This window comes from Sparus aurata, chromosome 20, assembly GCF_900880675.1.
Source record: "Sparus aurata chromosome 20, fSpaAur1.1, whole genome shotgun sequence".
Lineage (NCBI taxonomy): Eukaryota > Metazoa > Chordata > Actinopteri > Spariformes > Sparidae > Sparus > Sparus aurata.
Window position 1 is genome coordinate 18969258 of NC_044206.1, and position 20306 is coordinate 18989563.

General features: G+C 43.5%; 2 protein-coding genes across 2 annotated transcripts in view; both read right to left on the reverse strand.

Annotated features, from left to right (window-relative positions):
• Window positions 1–311: 311 nt before the first annotated feature.
• dhx32a (DEAH (Asp-Glu-Ala-His) box polypeptide 32a) lies at window positions 312–8239 on the reverse strand. The gene is made up of 11 exons (XM_030400197.1): window positions 7633–8239; window positions 6604–6797; window positions 4590–4962; window positions 4274–4513; window positions 4091–4184; window positions 3796–3945; window positions 2963–3154; window positions 2624–2764; window positions 1666–1856; window positions 1389–1579; window positions 312–737 (listed from the first exon to the last, which is right to left on the reverse strand). The coding sequence occupies exons 1-11, from the start codon at window positions 7894–7896 to the stop codon at window positions 536–538; spliced, it is 2232 nt and encodes a 743-aa protein (XP_030256057.1). The 5' UTR covers window positions 7897–8239; the 3' UTR covers window positions 312–535.
• Window positions 8240–10561: 2322 nt separating this feature from the next.
• Window positions 10562–20306, reverse strand: part of adam12a (ADAM metallopeptidase domain 12a) — an 84920-nt gene continuing 75175 nt past the window's right edge. The window contains exons 18-23 of the mRNA XM_030400202.1: window positions 18341–18449; window positions 17872–18007; window positions 17665–17779; window positions 16330–16572; window positions 13134–13315; window positions 10562–12321 (exon numbers count right to left, since the gene is read on the reverse strand). Coding sequence (XP_030256062.1) covers window positions 12252–12321; window positions 13134–13315; window positions 16330–16572; window positions 17665–17779; window positions 17872–18007; window positions 18341–18449 — 855 coding nt within the window. The 3' untranslated portion in view covers window positions 10562–12251. The remainder of the gene's footprint in view (window positions 12322–13133; window positions 13316–16329; window positions 16573–17664; window positions 17780–17871; window positions 18008–18340; window positions 18450–20306) is intronic.

Below are 20306 nucleotides of genomic sequence, written 5' to 3' on the forward strand. Positions count from 1 at the left end.
GTGAGGTAACAAATGACATCTCCAGCAGCTTGTATGTACATCAAAGTGTTAGATCATCAATTTAAATGTGCATCTTGTGCACAAGGGGTGTCGATGGGATGGTTTTTTTCCTCCCTTTAAAGTCCTGGAACAGATGACATCCATCTGCAACCCCTCTGCTGTTGATTACAGTCTTAAAATCGAAACAGCTGTCGAGATGCTCACATTTCCAGACAGAAGGTGTTGAAGGGGAGAGCAGAGCAGGGGAAAGGGTGAGAAACAAGATGGAAAACTTCCATCAGATGCACATCAAAACTAAAAAGAAAAAAAAAAAAGGTGTTCATGATTTACTAGATTGTGCATCGTGTCAACTCACTAGACAACACCTTCACCCTGTATGAGAGTGAAACTTCCTTGCATATGTACATGTGACCATCCGTACGACTTTTAAGCAGTGTAATAAGTTATCACAGTCTCTGGTTGGCATTGACTATAAAACATGTTACAAGCATAAACGCATTTGCAGATAAGATTACAGCTCATTTATGATTTCACGTCATTGAATCACACATCTGTCGTAGGTCAGTGGCACCACTGCACCTCCTCCGCTGTCGTCACTACTGCTGACTGTGGCCGCTTTCTGTTTCTCGTTTTTACTTTTACTGGAGCCATCCGGGTCCAGCATGTCTTGCAGTATGTCTTTGCTTTCACTAGGGGGCAGGTTGTAGAAGAAGTAGAGCGGTGCCATTTGAATGAACCTAAAATGGCAAAGAAATTACATTAAAGCAGGTAATTCTGGGGACAGTTCACCCCAGAATCCAAAGAATCCATTTTTCTTCTCACCTGTAGTGCAATTTTATCCATCTAGACTGTTTTTGGTGTGAGTTGCTAAATTTTAGAGATTTGGGTGTAGTAGAAAAGAAGTTCCAAAATGAGACTGCGCATAACAAGGATTGTGGATTATCTTGAGTAACTAGGTCATGACTTCTGGAGAGAGACGTGTCCATTTTTTTTTTCTTTCTTTGGTGCTGTGAGCGCCACAAACCAAGTGCCATGCAGTTCCATTATCATCTTTGCTGCCGATACCTCCAAAACTTGGCAGCTCACACCAAAACATTCTAGATGGATACGCAGCATCACAGTTAAGAACAAATATGTGGTTTTGATTTATTGGGGTGAACTGTCCCTTTAACTTATTTTTCATATAAGAAAAAAACAAAACAAACACAGATAGATATTTTAAGAGGATTACAGAGATTTAAAATCAAAATGTGACCGAAAGGCTCAGTTTTACTACAATAACAACAAGAAATCAAAACATGTTTGTCTCAGCAGTGTGATGCATGGTCATAATCCACGAGAACTCACTTTAATCTGTTTGTACACACATGAAAAAGGGATTGACTTACACTTGAGGGGAGATTTCAGAGACTGTTCTCATGCAGTTGTTTTCTGACAGGGTGTAGTCGTGGAACACGACCCACTCCGGCAGCCCCAGCTTGTGTGACTGAGCCCCGTAGCTGGACAGCGGGTGCACCTGGGCCATGTGCTTGTGCGTCAGAATGAAGTAGTTTCCTGATCCGTCCACATCTCGAGCAATCTGTGAAAAGGAAATCAGCCATAGACTTGAATTCAGTTGAATCCCGAAGGCAGATTCATCAACACTGACGTGTAGTTTCCACGTACCTGCATGAAGAACCCCGCTAGGAGAGCTCTCTTGATGTTGTGGGTGTTGCTCTTGGTTCCGAAGGAGGGCTCAGAGATGGGGAGCTCGATCCGGTTCAGAGTGTCAGTCAACTCTGATCGGATGGCCTCGGCTGTCTTCAGGGCGGAGTGATCCAGGAAATAGTCCTTGCACCACTTTTCAGCACTGAAGTCTGAAACACACAGTGAAGTAGTATTTTGGTCAAACTCAGGCAATCATTGACATCCAAATACAGGGTAACGGTATTAATTAAAACTATATTTGAAACAATGATCACCTTTGATGAGGTCCATAAAGCATTGAATACAATTAAACTATTTTTAATCCGTAAACTATTAACACCTGACTGGCGAATGATTAATATAGAGGTAATTTAATATACTTAAACTCTCTATGTTAGGTAAAGTTACCTTTACATTTTCACTTTAAGATCAGTGTGGCAAACAGCATCTGAAAATCAGGAGATCCGATCAAAATGTCTTCACAGTCTTGCCCTGATTCTTTTTTTTCACATTTAAAGCTATGCTCCTAGCCACCTTGTAACTCAATGTAAACAACACCAACACACAACGAGTCTAATCAGAGTCAGCTTATATGACCACTAGCTGCGTAGCTAGCTGAACTAACTAGCTAACAGCAGCTACAGTTAGCAGCAGTTAGTGGTTACCCGGGTGATATGCGTCCCCCTGTTTGTTAGGAGTATTAATTCGACAGGCGGTCAATTCTTACGCATTGCACCTTTAAACACCATGTAAAGATCTTTAAAGAGTGCCTCAGTGTATGAACTGGTATCATGACGCTTGTTTTATGTCACAAAAGGTTAAGCTGGTTCAGTAACACTGCTCCAGGGACGCATCACAGTCAGTAAGTTAGCTACACTGCAGCATGTACCACTTAACCAAAGAGCAGATTTGTTTCCGTTCACCAACTGTGTCTCACATTGCTCTCTCTGGCTTTGTTTGAAGGCATTGTAGATGTTGATGAGGGTGAAGTGATCGCCTTCAGGGTGCTGGAACTTTCTGTGACACTGGACCGCCTCGTGGGTCATGCCAACAGGTGGCTCCAGGAAGCAGCTTGGCGCTAGAAGACGAAGAAACAACGAGGTCAGCACCACTGAGACAAGCCACTCTATCCAAGGACCATCTGGTCTGAGAGGGAAACTGCTACAACAATGTCCATCTGGTGAATCTACAAACCAATTAAAAGAATCGGCACTCATAAGGAGTACGTCGAAATCCTATTCCGATTATAAAGTTGAAACGCGAGTCGCTAACGTACCCGACAGCATTGCCGCGATCGTCAACATCTCGCTCACACAGTCGAACTCGCAGGATGCCAGCAGGGCTTTCGCCATCTGAGGGTCCAGAGGGATTTCAGACATGATGATGCCAATCTCAGACAAGTTGCCATCATCGTCTAGAGCCGCGAGGTAATCCAGCTCCTCCAACGCCTGCATGAGACCCTCGGGATCTGCAGCAAGGAAACAGCACGAGTTTATTGCATGAGATCAATAAGAGAGAATTTGCTTAGAGGAAATAGTAGTGTGCCCGATCTAACCCCTAACCCATATGTAGAATTTGGTAGTATCCAAAAAGGACACTATGATGGACAAGTTGAGATAAAAGGGAAATACTTAAATTCTCAAATTTCCATGCAACACTTCCACAAGGAAATATAATGACACACACATATTTGGGCAAGTAACCCCAGTGCCAAATTCTGCAAGAACACAGAGATATTACGGTATATTTGGCCTGGGCTTCCTCCTCTTGTCTGGTGCTGCCCTAACGAGACATGTTGTGTAATCGTTAATGAGCTGGCCCCTTTTAGCCTGTTCTGTTCATGTTAGGGTGGGTCAGAGCTCAGACAATAGTGAGTAGCAGGGTCCTGTCGGCTCAGCTAAATCATGGCTGACTGGGCCCAAACAGCTACACAGAGCAGATTCATCTGTGCTTCCTCTAGCCAAAAAAAAAACCCTCTCACGAGCACCTCTCCGGCTGCGTTTTAGAGTGGGAGAGAGGTCTCGTCTGTGGGAACAAGCAGCCTGAGAATAAAAAGCTTGTTTTCGTGAATCATGATTCAGTTTGTGCAATTTCCAAGAGCCGGATAACCTGGTCTGTCGATGAAGTCGCACTGTCCAAGGCCGGCTATCTCGATCCGTTTCAGGAAAAGGACTGTTGGTGTAATGTTGGACTCTAAGATCTGTGGGGTCGTCTCTGCAGGGAGCTGGCTGTCTTCTGGATACAGGCAGAAACATTTACCTAAAAAAAAAAAAAATTCAGTAAAATCATTATTTGATCAACTCTGATGTTGATCTTCAAGTCAAGATTCTTGACTGTGTTGCCATGTCTGACTTGGAAAACATCAAAAAGGAAACTTTTGAGTCATTTCGATTAGCCGATATACCTGATGGTCCAGACAGCTTCTTCCGTAGGTCTACCTGACATTGACTGATGGGTTGAAGTACCTCAGAGTTGGCTCTTATTCTTGGATTGTACACCTACAAAGTCCAAACCACACGCCAATCAATACCCTATATTGCTCATTTGAGGTTGTTACTTAAGGATATTTTGCTTGAAAATAACTTACCATCTTTTTCTGGACTCCTGTGTCAATGACAAAGCTGACGGACTCTGTAGGCCACCACATGTCCTCTCCCTTTTGGGTAGAGAGGAAAACCATCCTGGACCTCTTGGAGCCTTGTTGCTCGGTCGAGACGGGCGGTGGCTCCTCCTGACCTCGGCACAAGACCACGGGCACCATCTGGCCAAGCTCCGCTCCCAGCCTGGTGCCTTCTTTCTGCAGGATGCTGTGGGCACAATGAACCTCCTGCAGAGGAGATAACAAGCAGTTTAGCCTTTTTCAGCTTCGGTCCAACGAAACCAGTCAAAGAAAAAACTCTTACCTCAGCCGAGGCAAAAAACACAACCACATCTCCGTCCTCTTTGGTTCGATGGATCTCCAGCACCAGTCTCAGTGCTGAGTAGAAGTAGTCTTTGTTGCCACTGTTGCTGTGGACCACCTCGGCAGGAGACGAGGCCTCCAGACTGATGAGCGGGATGCTGCCGTAGTGGCTTAGCAGCTTGTCGGTCATGGGCGGAATGGCGAGGACCACCACTCTGAGCTCAGGCCTCTGCAGCAGGATGTCCTTGAGGAGACCGAGCAGAAGGTCCGTGCTAACTGTCCTCTCGTGGGCCTGGTCGATGATAATGACCCCGTAGTGCTCCAGAAAAGGGTCCGACATCATCTCTCTCAGCAGCATATCGTCAGTGCAGTACCTGAGTGATAAAGAGCCGTCAGAGGGGGGTTATTAGTGGAGGTATTATACGTGGGACATCTTTTGAACAACAGCCATAAGAGGCAACATAGGAGAGTAGGCTTGAAGGCGTACTTGACAAAGTTAGAAAACGGCCAATGAACACAGCTACATTGTCACCAAAACGCTGTTGAAGGATGAAACCAGCCTAACTTTGATTTGGAGCGTGTTGCATCCATTACTCATCAACAAGTGTTGGGCACTTACCGCCAGCTTCCATTGAAAATGACTTGTGGCCTGTCGCACTGCCCCAGGTAGTCTGAACAGACAGTCAAAGTGGGTCTAATTAGAGTACAAACACGGGCCTGAACCTTTGAGGTTTCATGCCTTTATATCCCTTTTGCTTTTACCCAAGATAAGCTAACTATTTAGTCAAGTAAGTAAGTGGGAGGCACGCAGTTGGAAAACTGATTTCTTTGCTACACTGGAACAGATATTAAAGTATTTTTAATATTAGCTAATAGCCACCATTAGCCAGGCTAGGCTAAGCAAGGCAGAAGCAACACCTCTGTGTGTACTGTAGTAAATTAATAAATAGTGTGTTTTATTGCTGATGAGTTCAACTAATTTGTAGAAAGGAGGACAGTGTTATGCGTTTGATAGCTTTGTCTGTTCATGTCAGTTATCACTTTTGTGATAAATCCATTAAAGGATTATCCAAGTTAAGCTAAAACATAGGCTAGTTTAGCAGTATCATAAGCAAAGAGGTGTAACAAAGTCAGCACACTGACTCAGTCATGTCAGCTACACAGCAACACCTAACCAGACAGCTGTCAGTAGCAGCCATAAGCTAGCTGCTAAGCTAAGCAGCAAGCAAGGCTGTCGCAAAACCCTGTGCGTGGTAAATTAAGAAATAGTGTGTTTTATTATTCATGAGTTCAATTTTAATAGGAGGATAGTGTTATGTTTCCATTTTAAAGTAACAGGCTCACTGCAGGTCAAAAACCATGCTGTGAATATGCTGTTCATGTGGCACAGCCTACACTAACTGAGTGACGTATGAGGGCAGGCCTTGTTTACCAAGTGAAATGAGGTGACATACAGAGCCCACTGTATTTCTATGAACAAAAAAAGACTGAAAGTTGTTGAATGGTTCGAAAAACACCTGTTTGGAACATTCCACAGGTAAACAGGCTGATTGGAAACACGTGTTAGAGTCATTATTGTGTGTGAAAGGGGGGCATCCTCAAAAGGCTCAGTCATTCACTACGTGGGCCAGGGTACACTTTGTAAAACCATCGTTGGTTCTGTTTCTATTTACATTTTAAACAGCATCTCATCTTTTTTTGAATAGAGGTTGCAAGCCTGCTTTTATTGACTAGAAGTCCAAAAATGTACAAGGATCTAAAAAGTAGCAAGTCCTCCCACATGAGACGGTGGAAGCATAAAAATAAATGCCTGATACTGTTCTGTCACGACGAGACTTTACTCTTTGGATACACGGCGATGAGTCTAATGTCCTGTGACTTCAAAGTTGCCCACTTCAAATCATCGACTGTGCACACAGAATGCTTCAGTCTTGATAAAGTGCTTGTGAATGATGTTAAAATGACGTTCACTCATGCTGCTGTGAATTAGACGGACTGAGAGCTCATCAGCAAACCTCAGAACGGTGTCGGAGGAGCAGCAGGTCTCCAGAGGGATGGTGTAACCCACTTCGTGGCCTATGTTGACGTCCATTTCGTCAGCCACGCGCAGGGCCAGATCCACAGCCTGCCGTCTGTCGGTCTGTGTGCACACAACCATGCCATGCTGGTACTGCGCGGACAGACAGAACTCTGCGCACCACTGAGGGATCTGAAAGAGGAAGATCACCACATTTTTTGTTCACTTGACTTGTGCTTCAGTGCTTATTCTCCACCTTAAAAAAAAGAAACACTTTCCAGTCAGATTATCTCAAGTTTTCAGTGGCAGGCACCCTTTTCAGGATCACACCAACAGCTTTTGTTTTAAGCCAGCAGCAAAACAAACAGTGACAGGAGATATCCTATGGCATTATCGCTCATAATGCAAAATTGCTTTGGCAGCATGAGGCGGCTCCAGCGGATCAGGGCTTAGCAGCAGGAGGTCCCCTAACACCCCTGCTGGAGCCTTTGTCAAGCTCGACTGTCAGGCAGGCAGGAGCTTGGACAGCCTCGCTGTGACACAACAGCATCTGCTGAGCTGGACAGCCTGTTCACACACACACAGGCTCATATAATGGTGCTCCTCTCCATACATGTCAGAGTGAGAAAACAAATCATGTCACAGGAATCAAAACTATGTCAGAGAGAGAAAGAGAGAGAGATGATGTGCTGTTTGGAAGTTAAAAATGGCGGTGAGAGTGTTTACTTCACATTTAAATCAAATCAGCAGATCCAATTTTGCTGTCGACTCAGTGAGCATGTGGCAACAAACAGCATGCAGGTCACACAAATTAGGTTATGCTTTGGGTATTTGGGTTCAGTCTGAGGGAGGGCAGCAGAGGAAGAGATGGAAAAAGTAGAAGATGAACTGTTATATGACTCTAATGCACAAAAGGGAGTAGCTGAGGAAATCTGAGCTTCTATTTCCCTGAATAAAAGTTTGACACGTCATCTTTTCCATCCCCTCTGAGTGCTTCTTTTCTGGCAACGCATCCATGCAGTCTCACCTGTGTACTCCTCCCAGTCTTCGCCGTGCCAGACACAACAACCAGCTGATTGTTGACCAGAGCGTCTTCAAACTCGCACCTGACCCTCCAGACCGACAGGGTCTTCCTCTCCTGCAGCAGTTTGTAGTAACGCGAGGAAAAGGGCAATCCATCGAACTGATTCAGCTCCAGATCATCTCCAAAGCCAAACGAATCCTCCACGGGACATTCCTCACTTTCAAGGTAGTTGTCAGGCTCGGAGGCTGAGTTATTTCCCTCCGACATGACACATTTGTTAATCCGGACAAGATCGTACAAAGGTTTTTTTGTTTTTTCTCCTTGCCTACCGCTCCAGCTGCGGCCCCATCGCAATTCGTCAAAAAAAGAAAGGCAGTTTCCGTTCAGTTTAAAGCACACAGCGTGTCCTGGATTCCTTTTCTTGGACGGAGCGGATGATAAACGGGCAACAAAATCTCGGTTTCTTAGTCGCTAAAAGTGTAGAAATGAAGCGGGCTCAAAGTTTGAGGTTGCTGTGTCAGTGGCTGGCGGACGCGCAGTGCGCACCGGGCGCGTAATTTCTCCCCAGCGTGGCTTCACACGTGTTTTCATTTGCATAGAAGCTTCACATTCACCCTCTCAGCCTCGTCTGTCATAATCACCCGCTTATCCATAATAATCACGTGTAATCTAATGTTTTCACTTATCAAATCCCAAATGAATTCAAATAATAACCCCCTCTTCTTATGCACCTTTAATTTAAATGAATTACGTTTTTGTTTCTTTTTCCCCCTATGATAAATAAATATTTAATGACTATAATTATGACTTACCAAGCCTTAAATATGTGATAGTAATTCAAGGTATGGAAATACTGGATAATATGTCATATTCATGGGAGATACAGGCTTAATAATTCTTTTTTTTTATTATTATTATTATTAAAGTTTATTAAGCCTCTACAGGAGCAACTTACAAATGACCATCCATCAGGCTGCGGCTTCTTCTCCACAAGGGCGAGCTGTTCGGCCATCATCAGTCCACTTCACACACATGTTGAGTTAAATTCATCAATTTTATCTCTTCTAAATATCAATAAAGCTTCTGAAGGTTCTCAGTCATCAAACGAGCCTGAAGGTCTCTCTACTGTGTGTGGAATGCAGCCTTCATGTCTGAGGAACCAGGAACAAACAAATAGTAGAACATTTACTAAATGACATACTTGTGTTCTCTACTTGAGTGTTTCTATTTAATGCTACTTACATTTCATCACTTTATTTGTTATTGATACACTGGGAAAGAAGCCATTCTTTAAATGACTACTTTTAATTTTTTGATACTTTTAATGTATTATTTGTACATTTACCAAAGTAAGATTTTAAATTCAGGACATTTACTTGTAATTGAGTTTTTTCAGACTACGTGAAGAATTTGAGTACTTCACCTACCTACTGATACAGTATGTGAATGATTTGTAAAGTGAAGCCCACAATTTGAGCACTAAAAACAACATTTCGAAAAATGTACATGTCTAGTTTTTAAAAGTGTTTTTTGCCCTTGGCATCTGAAACCACTTCCTTTTTTCTTTGAGCTGCTGCTTTTGTAATTTACTGCTTTTGTAATTAGACACTGTTGTGTTGTCGGAGGATGTGGAGGCCTGCTACCATTTCTCATTAGCAAAGGTTGTTTTATTTTGTTTTATTTTTTCCAAACTGCTGTTATTGAACATCCTTTTAATCACACACATGCTTCACTCCTCTAGTCAGCACCGGTGAATCCTAATAGGCAATCCCATAGGTGTGAATGCACGCCTGTATTGATCTAAGCTGTATTTGTATCTCCTTCAAAGACCTTTTTCAAATTGCTTTTAGACAAAGGTTCACAACGTTGAAATAAGCCGAGTGTGTTGGTGTTGAATGATTGAATCAATTTGTAACCTCAAACCTTCCTGAGAATAAAGACCCCTCTCTGCATCTTCTGGTTGTACGTTGGTTTAGGGTTGCAAATTGGCAAAAGGGCCCTTGATAAAATGAACACTTTGTGTGGATACAATGATATTGTAATTGTAAAATTAGATTAAGTATGAAATCTGACTTTGTATTCTGACAAAGTAGGACTCACTAATGTTTGTGTGCTCTCTATTTATATACTCTTTTATATAATCCAGTGGTTCTCACAGTGGGTCTTTGAGCTGGTTCCATAAGCAACGTACGACAACATGATTTCATATGATATATTTGAGTTAACTTTAAAGTCATATTAAGTTTTATTTTACGAAAACCCCTAAATGCCCCTATTATTATGATGATCTGCACCTAGAAAATCATTTTCCTCTGACGTCACACTCAAGGTGGGAAGCTCAAGTATCGTTCCTGCTGTGTTCCAGGTTGCAAGTACAAATGTAGGGAATCTAACAAACTGCTTTCTAATTGATCAGCAACTGAAAAGACATAAAAACTTCATATTTCATAATCATTAGCTTCCGTTAGACAACTACTAATGTTAGCATTCAGCCACTTCTTAGCTGACATAAAAGACTGATGGTATTATAAGATACAGCAGGAATACAAATTAATTTTTGGATATCAAAACATGTGTGGCATCAGCTTGTCTTAAAACAAAATCAATTTAACTTGGCATTACTGTCTTCCCATTTTTTTCCCCCACCGAGCATGACCTCGACCTACGGTGTGTGAACCAACCTAGACTGAGGATAAATGTTATGATTATTTTGTTCACAGGTTGTCCCACATTTTCTTTAATAAAACATCCAAAATGCGAAAAAATCCTTATTAAACGGGAGTCTGCGGTCTGATTTGTGTCAGTCGATGTGAAAGGGGTTTTGAGAACCATGACTGTAATCGATTCGTCTCGCTCGAAACGCGCACAGCGCGTAACCAACAAAAAAAAGAGAACAGCATAAAGATCAATAACAAAAGAAAATGCTCTTCAGTGTTTGAAAAAAAAAACAGTTTTACTAATACTGCTCGAAAGTGTTCAAAATAACATGACCAGACACAAGTGTTCTTTACATATGATGTATCAAACATTCATTATATAAAAAAAGCATTCTCCATGGCGACGTGTTCACCTGTAACACAACATACGAGGAACATTTTGGAGACGCAACGTACAGTCACGTGGCTGGACACATACACTGTACGGTTAGTACATGGACACGCAGCATTGAACAAAAGCAAAGTAAAGTAAACAAAGCGATGAAAGTAAAACTAGTGCAGTATTTTAAAAAGATAACAGTATCAAAAGTAACAAGTCCAAAGTCAAAGTTTTCAGCCTATACGTGAACAAGAGCTGTGCTTAAAGGAAATGCTGCTCAGTGCGGATGTATATATATATATTTATATATATACGCTGTGATGCAATCCAGTCAGAAAAATTAATAACACTGTTCAATTACCACAAATCCAATTAATGCAGGATTTGTTTTCTATCTGGCGTGTAGATTGGCTTAAAAAACTAATCTCAATAGCCAAATGAAAAAAGGTACAAAAAATAGAAAAATGTAATAACTGCTCCAGTTATTGAGAAACCCCCACAAACACGACTTCAAATGAAAACTGTAGCCAGACAACGGCTGTTTTTACATGTGATGCCTACGCGATGTCTGTAAGAAAAAGTCCTTTCTTGGTTTTTCGTGATTTAACAACTTTCACGCAAGAGTCCTCAGTGTGGACAGGCACGGATGGAAGTACTCAAAAAACACACCTGACCTTCAGCAGAGCACTATTTCAGGGAAAGTTTACTCTCTCTGAGGGATGAACGCTTCCCTGATCTCAGCTCATTTCAGATCCTTGTTCAGTTTAACACCTCGGTACCCAGATCCCCTCAAGTGAGCTTCTCGGGGCTTGTTAATGAAATGGCAAAATCAGTGACATTTCACAAATTCCACTTGTTACCTCTACGAAATATAAATGTAGAGGAAACGGACCTGAACCTCAGCTGTCATCGAAAAACAAGCCTCTCTTCCTTTTCGATTGCAGAGCGGTTGCAGTAATACATACTGTTCCATTTTTATTTATTTTTTCTGTGCGGTTGTTTCAAGCCTCGTCAGACTGGCTCAAAGCTTCTACGAGGAGCATTACCCCCTTCAAGAGAAACCCCACTGGGTTCCGAATGCACTACAAATCTTGTCTCTGTTCTCGTCTGTCATTGCACAAAACTCTTCTTCTTCTTTTTTTCAACTCCTTCTGCTGTATACAGAACAAAAACCATAACATAAAGAGTTCCCTTCATTAAAAACACATTTTATAAACACATTTCTGCAATCAAGAATTTCACAGATTGGCTTTTCATTTTTTAAATCTCCCGTTACAGATCGGTCGAAACGGAAAGAAAACGTGAAACTGATGCAAATAACAAATAAAAAAAATTAAAAAATTAAATTCAAAGTTGCTACCGTGTAGTAAAAGTGTCTGGCACAGTGCACTGCGTGGCAATAAATACACAATATAAATACTTTACATGTACCTGAGCTCAGACTCGTAGCACCATTCAGAGACAGAGCACCAAAGGGACACGGCGGATCTCCTGATTCAGAGAAGGCCGCCATCTTTTTTTAAGGTTTTCATAGTGCAAATTTGTTAAGTGTCTCGTCACAACAATGTCCCTTTTGGCGAAAAGTCTCAGCTGCTGTATTTGACGTTGGCAATTATGCAAGGCTTTGGTAGTGTTGGAGGTTGCTTGGGGCTGGGTCTAGAGGAGGGAGACAAGTCAGATTAATATGAATAAAATCTTTCAGCGAGTGATACAACTTCAAAGATGTAATTTGTAAGAAATGGCCAGAATTCAAAGGTAGCTCCAAAACTACAAGGGGCAGTATAACCGCTAACTGCTGCTCACTTTACTGGACTTTACTACCCCTCACCGCACCTCACCCTCAGTCAACCGACCTCTCATTGAACACAACTGGACACCAGACTGGGAATGAACACAGTCTCAAGATCGACAAATGCCAGTATGAAGACAGGAGATACAGTATGGAGGCGATTTACAGCAGCTCTGACCAGGACTATGACCTCCAGGGATGAGAGGACACAGCAGGTGGGTACAGAGAGACATGAAGTGACCAAATCAGAGGCTATTGTCGAAAGACAAACCACAATAATTTAGTTCAGCTATATTTTGTTTGTGCTGAGGTTGAATGAAGTGGGTTTTATGATGAGTTAACAAGGCTTAATTGCCTTTGCTTGTCTTTTTTCAAATATTTCCATTTGAATTTACACCTTGTGTAAAAAAAAGCTCTCCATTCTTGACATTCTGTGTGTTTATTTAGTTTACTTATTAGACTTCGTGGTGTAATCACTGCTGCTAGCTAGTTAGCATGCTAACTTCAGTGGATATTTCTGCAGCACAGTGCAGACACCTTTGATATAACATAAACACTGTTGTTTTTTTCACTGTCTGTGGATAGTTCATTTGAATTATTTAATGTTTTAAACTGAAATTCTGGCCAGATCTTACAAATTGCCCCTTTTAAATAAATCTAGAGAAGGTATGAAACTCACCTTTTTGGGTGTGGGACAGGGCGAACAGGTCTGGATGCACCAGGCATTGGTGCAGGGCCACAAACAGCAGAGGGCCCTTGGACTACATTGTGGCCCTGCACTACAGGGGGACTGCGAACCAGACGAGAGCTCCTTGGATCCGCAGGAAGGGGTTTCTGAGGAGGACTGGGCTTCTCCAACTCCTGGAGAAGGAGACGCATCAAATTATTAACAGAGTATCTCCACCAGATGGCACTCACAGTCAGGATACAGCTCAGGTCTGCTCGCCCTGTCCTCCTCTCTCAGGCACTGCACATTCAACTTGTGATGAGAGGAACTGTCATGTGTTTTTAATCTTTAGGAGGACTGAGATCATCGATAAAGGCCTTGTACCTTACCCCCATCTGGCCTCCATTCACTATCACCTCTTCTGCTCGGTCAGAGAATAAAAACCTCCTCAAACATCAGAGAAGGAAGGAGCCAAACAACCGAACCTCAGGCCTCACTCAACCGTGGAATGGGGTCTTGCAATTCAAAACATAATTCCTTTGTCGGAGTCAAACTTGATACCCTAATTCATGCTTTTATTGAAAGCTGCACGCTGTCAGTGCAGTCTCTAATGCCGGATATGTCTCTCGTTTGCCCCCTCTGAGGTCAAATATTATGACAATCTGCGCCATTGAAGTAACACCGCTAATTCATCACGCTGACAGCCAAAACTGTCGTGAGATCCATCCAAAAATATCAGAACAGCACCAAATGGTAGTAAAGTGGAATGAGGAGGAGGGGGGGTGGGAATGGACAGAGCACGCCGGATAAAGTGATTAACAGGCACAGAATGTTACAGCAGCTCCAACTTAGAGAAACTAAAGCCCACATCTCAAAACCCCCAAGTCTGTCTAAAAAACCTGCTGCATCCATCAGGTGAAGCTCTCCCATCAGACAATGCTTCCGTGCCCCCCCAGCAGAGATCTTATACCGTGGGGAGGGAAAAAAAAAAGAGGGGCTTTGTCAACGTCGCAGAGCTGCCAAACAGCTGCTAAAGATACTGTCGGCGAAGTCCTCTGCCAACAGGCATCGCTTTCAGTCTCGCACTCTGACGTTAAATAGAAAACAGCTGAGAGGGAAAGTCTACTTCCTGAAGTGGGAAAACGCTGCCAGGAGCTGCTGCACTTCACCTGCTGAACAGGTGTATGAAGAACCATGAGATCCTTTGTCAAGGTGATCGGAGCTCTTTCTTTTGAGGGCCGCTGGAAATGGAGAGTGCAGTCAAATCAAAGCACATATTACACTTAGAATGGGCTTTTCATCTGTTTACAGTATCTATCTATAACTCACTATCAAATTGAATCCCAGCTATCCAAGATCCCAAGTTGGTTTGAAAAGACAGCCCCTTTTTAAGTTGAAATCTTCACCGCTAAGACGAAAGTGTTAGCATGCTCCCCGTCTGAGGTGAGAACACAAGCTCCACTTGGTATCTGTTGAGTGTGTAAATAACGTCTTTAAAAAAAAAACAATTTGGGCTCTCGGGTCTTACGGAGGCCCGGATCAGGCCGGAGAAGCCGCGTGAAGCTCCAGATATATCTTTTATACATCGAAACTAAATCCAGCATATTTTCATGATGACGATGTGCATGAGAACACATTTTAATGTAGCTGTAAGTAGATAAAAGGAGATTTGAGGTGTTAATCAATGCATCGTATTGATCTGCACTAACTCCTATAAGGACATATTGTTCAATATTCCACCTGTGTTTTATTTTGCTGCCATTCATTTTGTGTTTAGACACCAGCCTCGACTTATAAATGCCCACAGGAGTCACATAAATAAACACTTATATCCAATTAGATCTAAATAAAACAGTTTTATTGCCCCTTAATTAAATTTTTCTATAGTTGCTTGACCATTAAGAGAAATAGGACCTATAAAAGTGTCATTCTAAGGTCACGAAAAACACAGCAATTCTGAGTTTCAGGTGATTATGCACTAATAAAAACACAGCATTATAAACACACGTATATCAAAAAAACAGTAAACAGTATTTATTTGAATGGTCTGTCTGTAATGCTGATATATTCATATGTTCCAGCACACGCTGTCATAATGTTTATTAGCACCAGAACAGTGTTGTGTTCCACCGCCAGACCTCCGCTGTGAACCCTCCATGAATCTGGACAAGACTAGAATGTCATTATGTATTTAACACGCCTCCAATTAGCCTGACACCGGTGTGGCACGGCTCTGACCTCAGATCCCCCCCCCGGCGTTCATTTTTTTCAGCGCTAAATTACGTAAATCGACTCGGGGCTGGTTTCAGGCTGGATCTCGCTGCTGATTTCCTCATCCGCATTCCATCCTCTTTCTCTGCTCATTGGCACTTTCTCTTGTAGGGATGCAACTAATGATTATTTTCTTTTGTGATGTACCTCTTTTTTCTTTGTTGATTCATCAACAAAAAGCTCTAAAAAAAAGAAGAAGAAGAATGAATTTAACCTTTTTTTTCCAAAGCAGAAAACCCACGTGTTTGAAGAGGGCTTGCTGTTTCTCACCTTCAAAATGCATCGATTAACTTTGATTAACCGACTTCTTCGCTCATTATCTCGAGCCTCCCCTCTGTGTCTTTATCACTTTTCTGCCTTCCCACTCTGGGCCTCTCTGCCTCGCTTTGCCCACGGAGTACAAGTCAAACCGGATTAAAGGCAAATAAGAGTCTTTGAGAATCACTGAGTGAGGGGGATTTAACACCAGGAACCTCGGGCTTACTCTTCCCCTCAACTTTGACAGCCTCCCGATGCCATAACTAAACTCCACGGAATTCTAGTGGCAGCGAATTTACCACCCCGTGATATTTGGACATACTACTTTCATCTTTTCCTTTCGCCCCCCTCCTCCTCCTTTTGCGAGTCTGGCTCCATTTTCATTATTTATGTGGCAGTTTGTAGTGTATGAATTGAGGTCTCGCTTGGATGACGCTGGCTCCTGGGTTAACCTCGTTATTTTATGAGACTGTGCATGGCTGTCAACATACATGTACCATGTAAGACACAACAGAACCATGAACCCTGAAAGCTTCACACCCGTCTGAAGGTGCAATGAACAACATTTCCCTGGTCGGGTATTATAGGCTGTAGTTGTGCGTTAAAGCTCCGCAGGCCCTGCTGAGAAAAACACTAGAGTGAGTAACATCATCAAATAAAACGTTTCCAACTCACTCACCATGACCATCCTGCAGAAGTTGTGGCGTGACGCACCGCGGAACGACGCCCCCCTGGGCGCCACGTGGATGTGCGGCGGAGGCACCGGGGGTCTCGGCTGCGCGGGGCCAGGGGAGAGGGACAGGGTGAGAGACAGGGGGACGGGGTGGCTGAGGTGAACGGGAGGGCACTGGGGCAGTCTGCGCAGGCTGTGAGAAGGGTAGGGGCCCGGTGGGAGCACCGCCTCCGGCCCCCGGTGAGGAGGCTGCAGAGAAAGATGAAAGACAAGTCGGTCAGTGGAGAAAAGCGTCTGCTTCCTATCAGAAACAGTCATGTTATCCTCCTCCTTCCTCTTCCTCTACATTCTTCCTCGCACTGTCAAAGATGTGTAAATCAAACGCTCCCTAACCCCCTGACTCCTCTCGAGGTAACCTATCAAAAGGGGAAAAACTGTTGCCTCATTCAAAAAGGTGGATCCGGCTAAAGAGCCCACACACACTCCCAGAGGAGAGCCAGACTCTGCCCAGTACGCACTTGTAGACGTGGCCAGATGTGCGCGCAGCTCGGAAACACACAATGTAACACATACAAAGGCACGCACACATGCGCTCACGTAGTCGATTTAACCCCCCAACCCCCCCCCTCCCCCCCCCGACAACTGGAAAAATGACCTCACCTGCACTATGCTTACATCAAACAGCCCTTACATCCTTTCTCTTCTTACCATTGACCCCAAATGAAAACCACATGCCGCTAACTGAAAACACCGGTCTCCAGCGGGTAACGTGTGCCACCAGGCAGCGCAAATGTCAGTTCTGACACAGCCCCTCTTATTTCCAGCGGCCCTGACTCGATCGATCACAGGTCTCTCCCCATTACAAAGCGTGTCAGGGCGGTAATAAAGTAGTTAGGGGGCACACAAGTCATTACAGCAAAAGATCCTGCTCTGTCTTGCAATTATCAGTAACAGGATGACTTTACGTCTCAAGCAAAGCCGGCGCATCAACATCCTTCATGTGGGGAACGCGCGGACGAATCAATTTCTCTGGTAACGGGCGGCTGTTAATGACAAGGACTGTATTCAAGTGTTGCAAACACAACGCTCGCGCCGTTATCTCTCCCTCCTCCACATGTCCACGCAGAGAGGGGGATCATTTAATTGGATTTGAACGAGCTGCCGTTTGTGTGAAAACAACGCGTCAATCCTGCTCCGGGACGGATCTGTGGGAAAATATTACAGGGAATGCATCATCTGCTGGTGAGCCCTCTGCGCAAAAAAAAAAAAAAAAAAAAGAAGGAAAGAAAAAAGCCCTCTCCATCTGCATCAGATCTCTCTCGTCTGTGTGCTCGTAGTGACCTTGAAGATGGTGGCGCCGTGTGGCAGAGGCGGGGCCGGTCGAGATGGAGAGGTCGTGCTCGCTGATGGAGGCTGGTTGGGAGCGGAGGGTCTGCTGATGGAGGTGCTTACAGATCTGGAAATTCGAAAAAAGAAAATATGTGTCATCTGTGATATTTACAAATGATTTTATTACTGTCACGTTCTGAAAGGGGGAAAAAAAGGCACCTCAGCTTCTCAATCGGGTTCTTTTTACTGGTGAAGAGGAGGCCCAGTAGACTTTTCCTCTTGATGCAGACGATCAGGCCGGCTCCCAGGACGGTGAGCAGAGCCACCAGGATGCCCACTGTCAGATTCCTGCTGTCTGCTCAGACACACACATGGAAACAATAGGTAGCCTTCCAAAACAAAAGGCCTCTCGTACTTGATATGACAGTCAGCCCGTCTGCGAACGTTCCTGCAGGTCTCGTCTTACAATTTCTTAAGTGTTTTTTAATGTTGCAGTCTGAATTTTCTGCAGAGAAAAACACACAACCTTATGACTCCTGCGACTCGCTTATATCCTCCAGCATGAGTCCTTGATATATTACCGCTGAAATGCTCGCACATTCCGCGGCCAGGACCTCTAACACAACACGACCCCGGGCGAAGATAAATCAGCCTTTTCGTGTACTTCGAGTTGCGACTGTTGACTCACCTGCCAATCTGATGGGGCCGCTGTCCACGCTCCCCCCGAAACCTGCCTTGTCGCAGAACGGAGGCGCCCAGTGAGCCTCGCAGTGACAGTTCTTGTTGTTGTTGCACACCTGCAGTATATCAGAAAGGGCCAATTAAGTGTCAGGTGAGCCGAAAAATGCCGCCGCCGGCTTGTCTTTTTCTCATGCTACACATGGGTGTTTGCCAAACACTTCGCTGCACTTAGTATGCAGTCTAGGCGCTCACCAGGCTACAGTGCACACACTCGAAAGGTGATAAATGAGTTATGTTTGCGAAATTGGATGCAGACTTGAGTGACAACAACTTCGCCGCCCTGCTGCTGTTTTCATTATGGATTCATCTACAGATTATTTCTGCACTTAATCTGGTAATTAATCCGGGTGTCCACAGGTATCACTTCAATTCCAATGCTTTCGAAGAACCTACAAGATGCTCTATGACCAAATGTCAACACTGACTCTTGCCGGTAAGTATAAAGTGGGATCCCACGCAGACATAGGTATGTGGTTATGAGAGTGAATCAGGTTTATCTTTATTTTGTGACCAGGTAAGTGCATGCATAAGGTAAAAAGACATTGTGAGGTTCAGTGATACAGTGTCTACTAAAAGACACCTATAATTAGGTGAAATTTAAGTACTCATAAGAAAGCATGCTGACTGAATGTAATACAAAGGACATGAACATTTGTGTACTTTTTATAGTACAAGTACACAAAACGGTAAACAATTTATGACATGCTTACAACAAAGTAATTCAGGTACATTGAAGTTGAACTTGAAGGTGCAATATGTAAGAATTGGCCACTATTCAAACCCCAAACACACAGGAGCACCAGAGTAGCTAACTGCAGCTAACTGCATTCTGGTTAAGACGGTAGCTGATGTTACTTGTTAGCTCAGTTTGCGGTGCAGCTAGCAGGAGAGTTGGTGTTCAGACTGCAAGCACAGGACCACTGGGAGAAAAGGGTTTTAGCTGCTTAGCATGCTAACTCCAGGAGTTAATCGACAACACAACACACAGACGTCTCAGTTATAATGTCAAACCTGTTATGTCTTCACTTTAACAGAGAATTTAAGATACTTTTTGAAATTTTTGAAATTAAATTTTAAATGTACTTCGAATTAACCTCAAAAAGGCAGTGAGGTTTTTCTACTTAAATCATATTTTTGCTCCAAAAAAAGTATAAAATTTTATCATAAAATGACATTTAAGACATTTTAAGACTTTCTGAGTACCTGAAGACACCCTGTTAATCATCTGAATTTCAAAAAAGTCGAGAAAGAAATCACTCGAGCATCACACGGCAGCAAGTTCTAACAGCTAAGAATCCAGAATTAGTGAAAGTGTTTATGCAGATCCATTCATTTTCTGCTTATTCAGCTCTAGACATCGCAGTCAACAAATGCTCGAGAGTCTCAATCTGCGGTATGTTAGTAGGCAATCGCTGGCCAGACGTCTGGTATAAAACCAGAGCAGACTTCTTTTTAGCCCGACAGAACATTTTTCATCCTTCTCCTTCTATTGTCTTCCTTTCCCGCAGAGTAGAGGAATAGTAAAGTCTTAGAGGATTCCCCCAGCAGGGTAATGCGGACCAGGTGAGGGCCTCTTTCCAAGACAACATCTTGATCTAATCCGCGCATGCTAGGGTGCCCCGTCTCCCAGAGAGGGCAACATCCTTTTTTATTTCTGTGAGTAAAAAAAAAAAAAAAAAAAAGTCCCTGGAGCTTTAAGGAAACGTCTTGATTGGAACTAGACAAACAAATACGACCGTGTAATAGCTGGAGACGTTTCGTTTTTTAAGAGACAGTAAAAAAAGTGTTTCCTCTGCAGCTTTGATGAAGGAGCGACGTAAAGCAGTCGCCGTCAAAGTCTCGGGGATCTGCCAGTAAATTTCAGGGTAATACCACAAAAGCCCCATATTTCATCTCAAACAAGACCACCCCAT

Coding starts and splice junctions, on each gene's coding strand:
- dhx32a (XM_030400197.1), bottom strand. CDS start 7,896: ATGTCGGAGGGAAATAACTCAGCCTCCGAGCCTGACAACTACCTTGAA. Junction 6,798..7,632: donor AGACTGGGAGGAGTACACAG/GTGAGACTGCAT, acceptor TTCCTCTTTCAG/ATCCCTCAGTGGTGCGCAGA. Junction 4,185..4,273: donor CAGGAGTCCAGAAAAAGATG/GTAAGTTATTTT, acceptor TGGACTTTGTAG/GTGTACAATCCAAGAATAAG.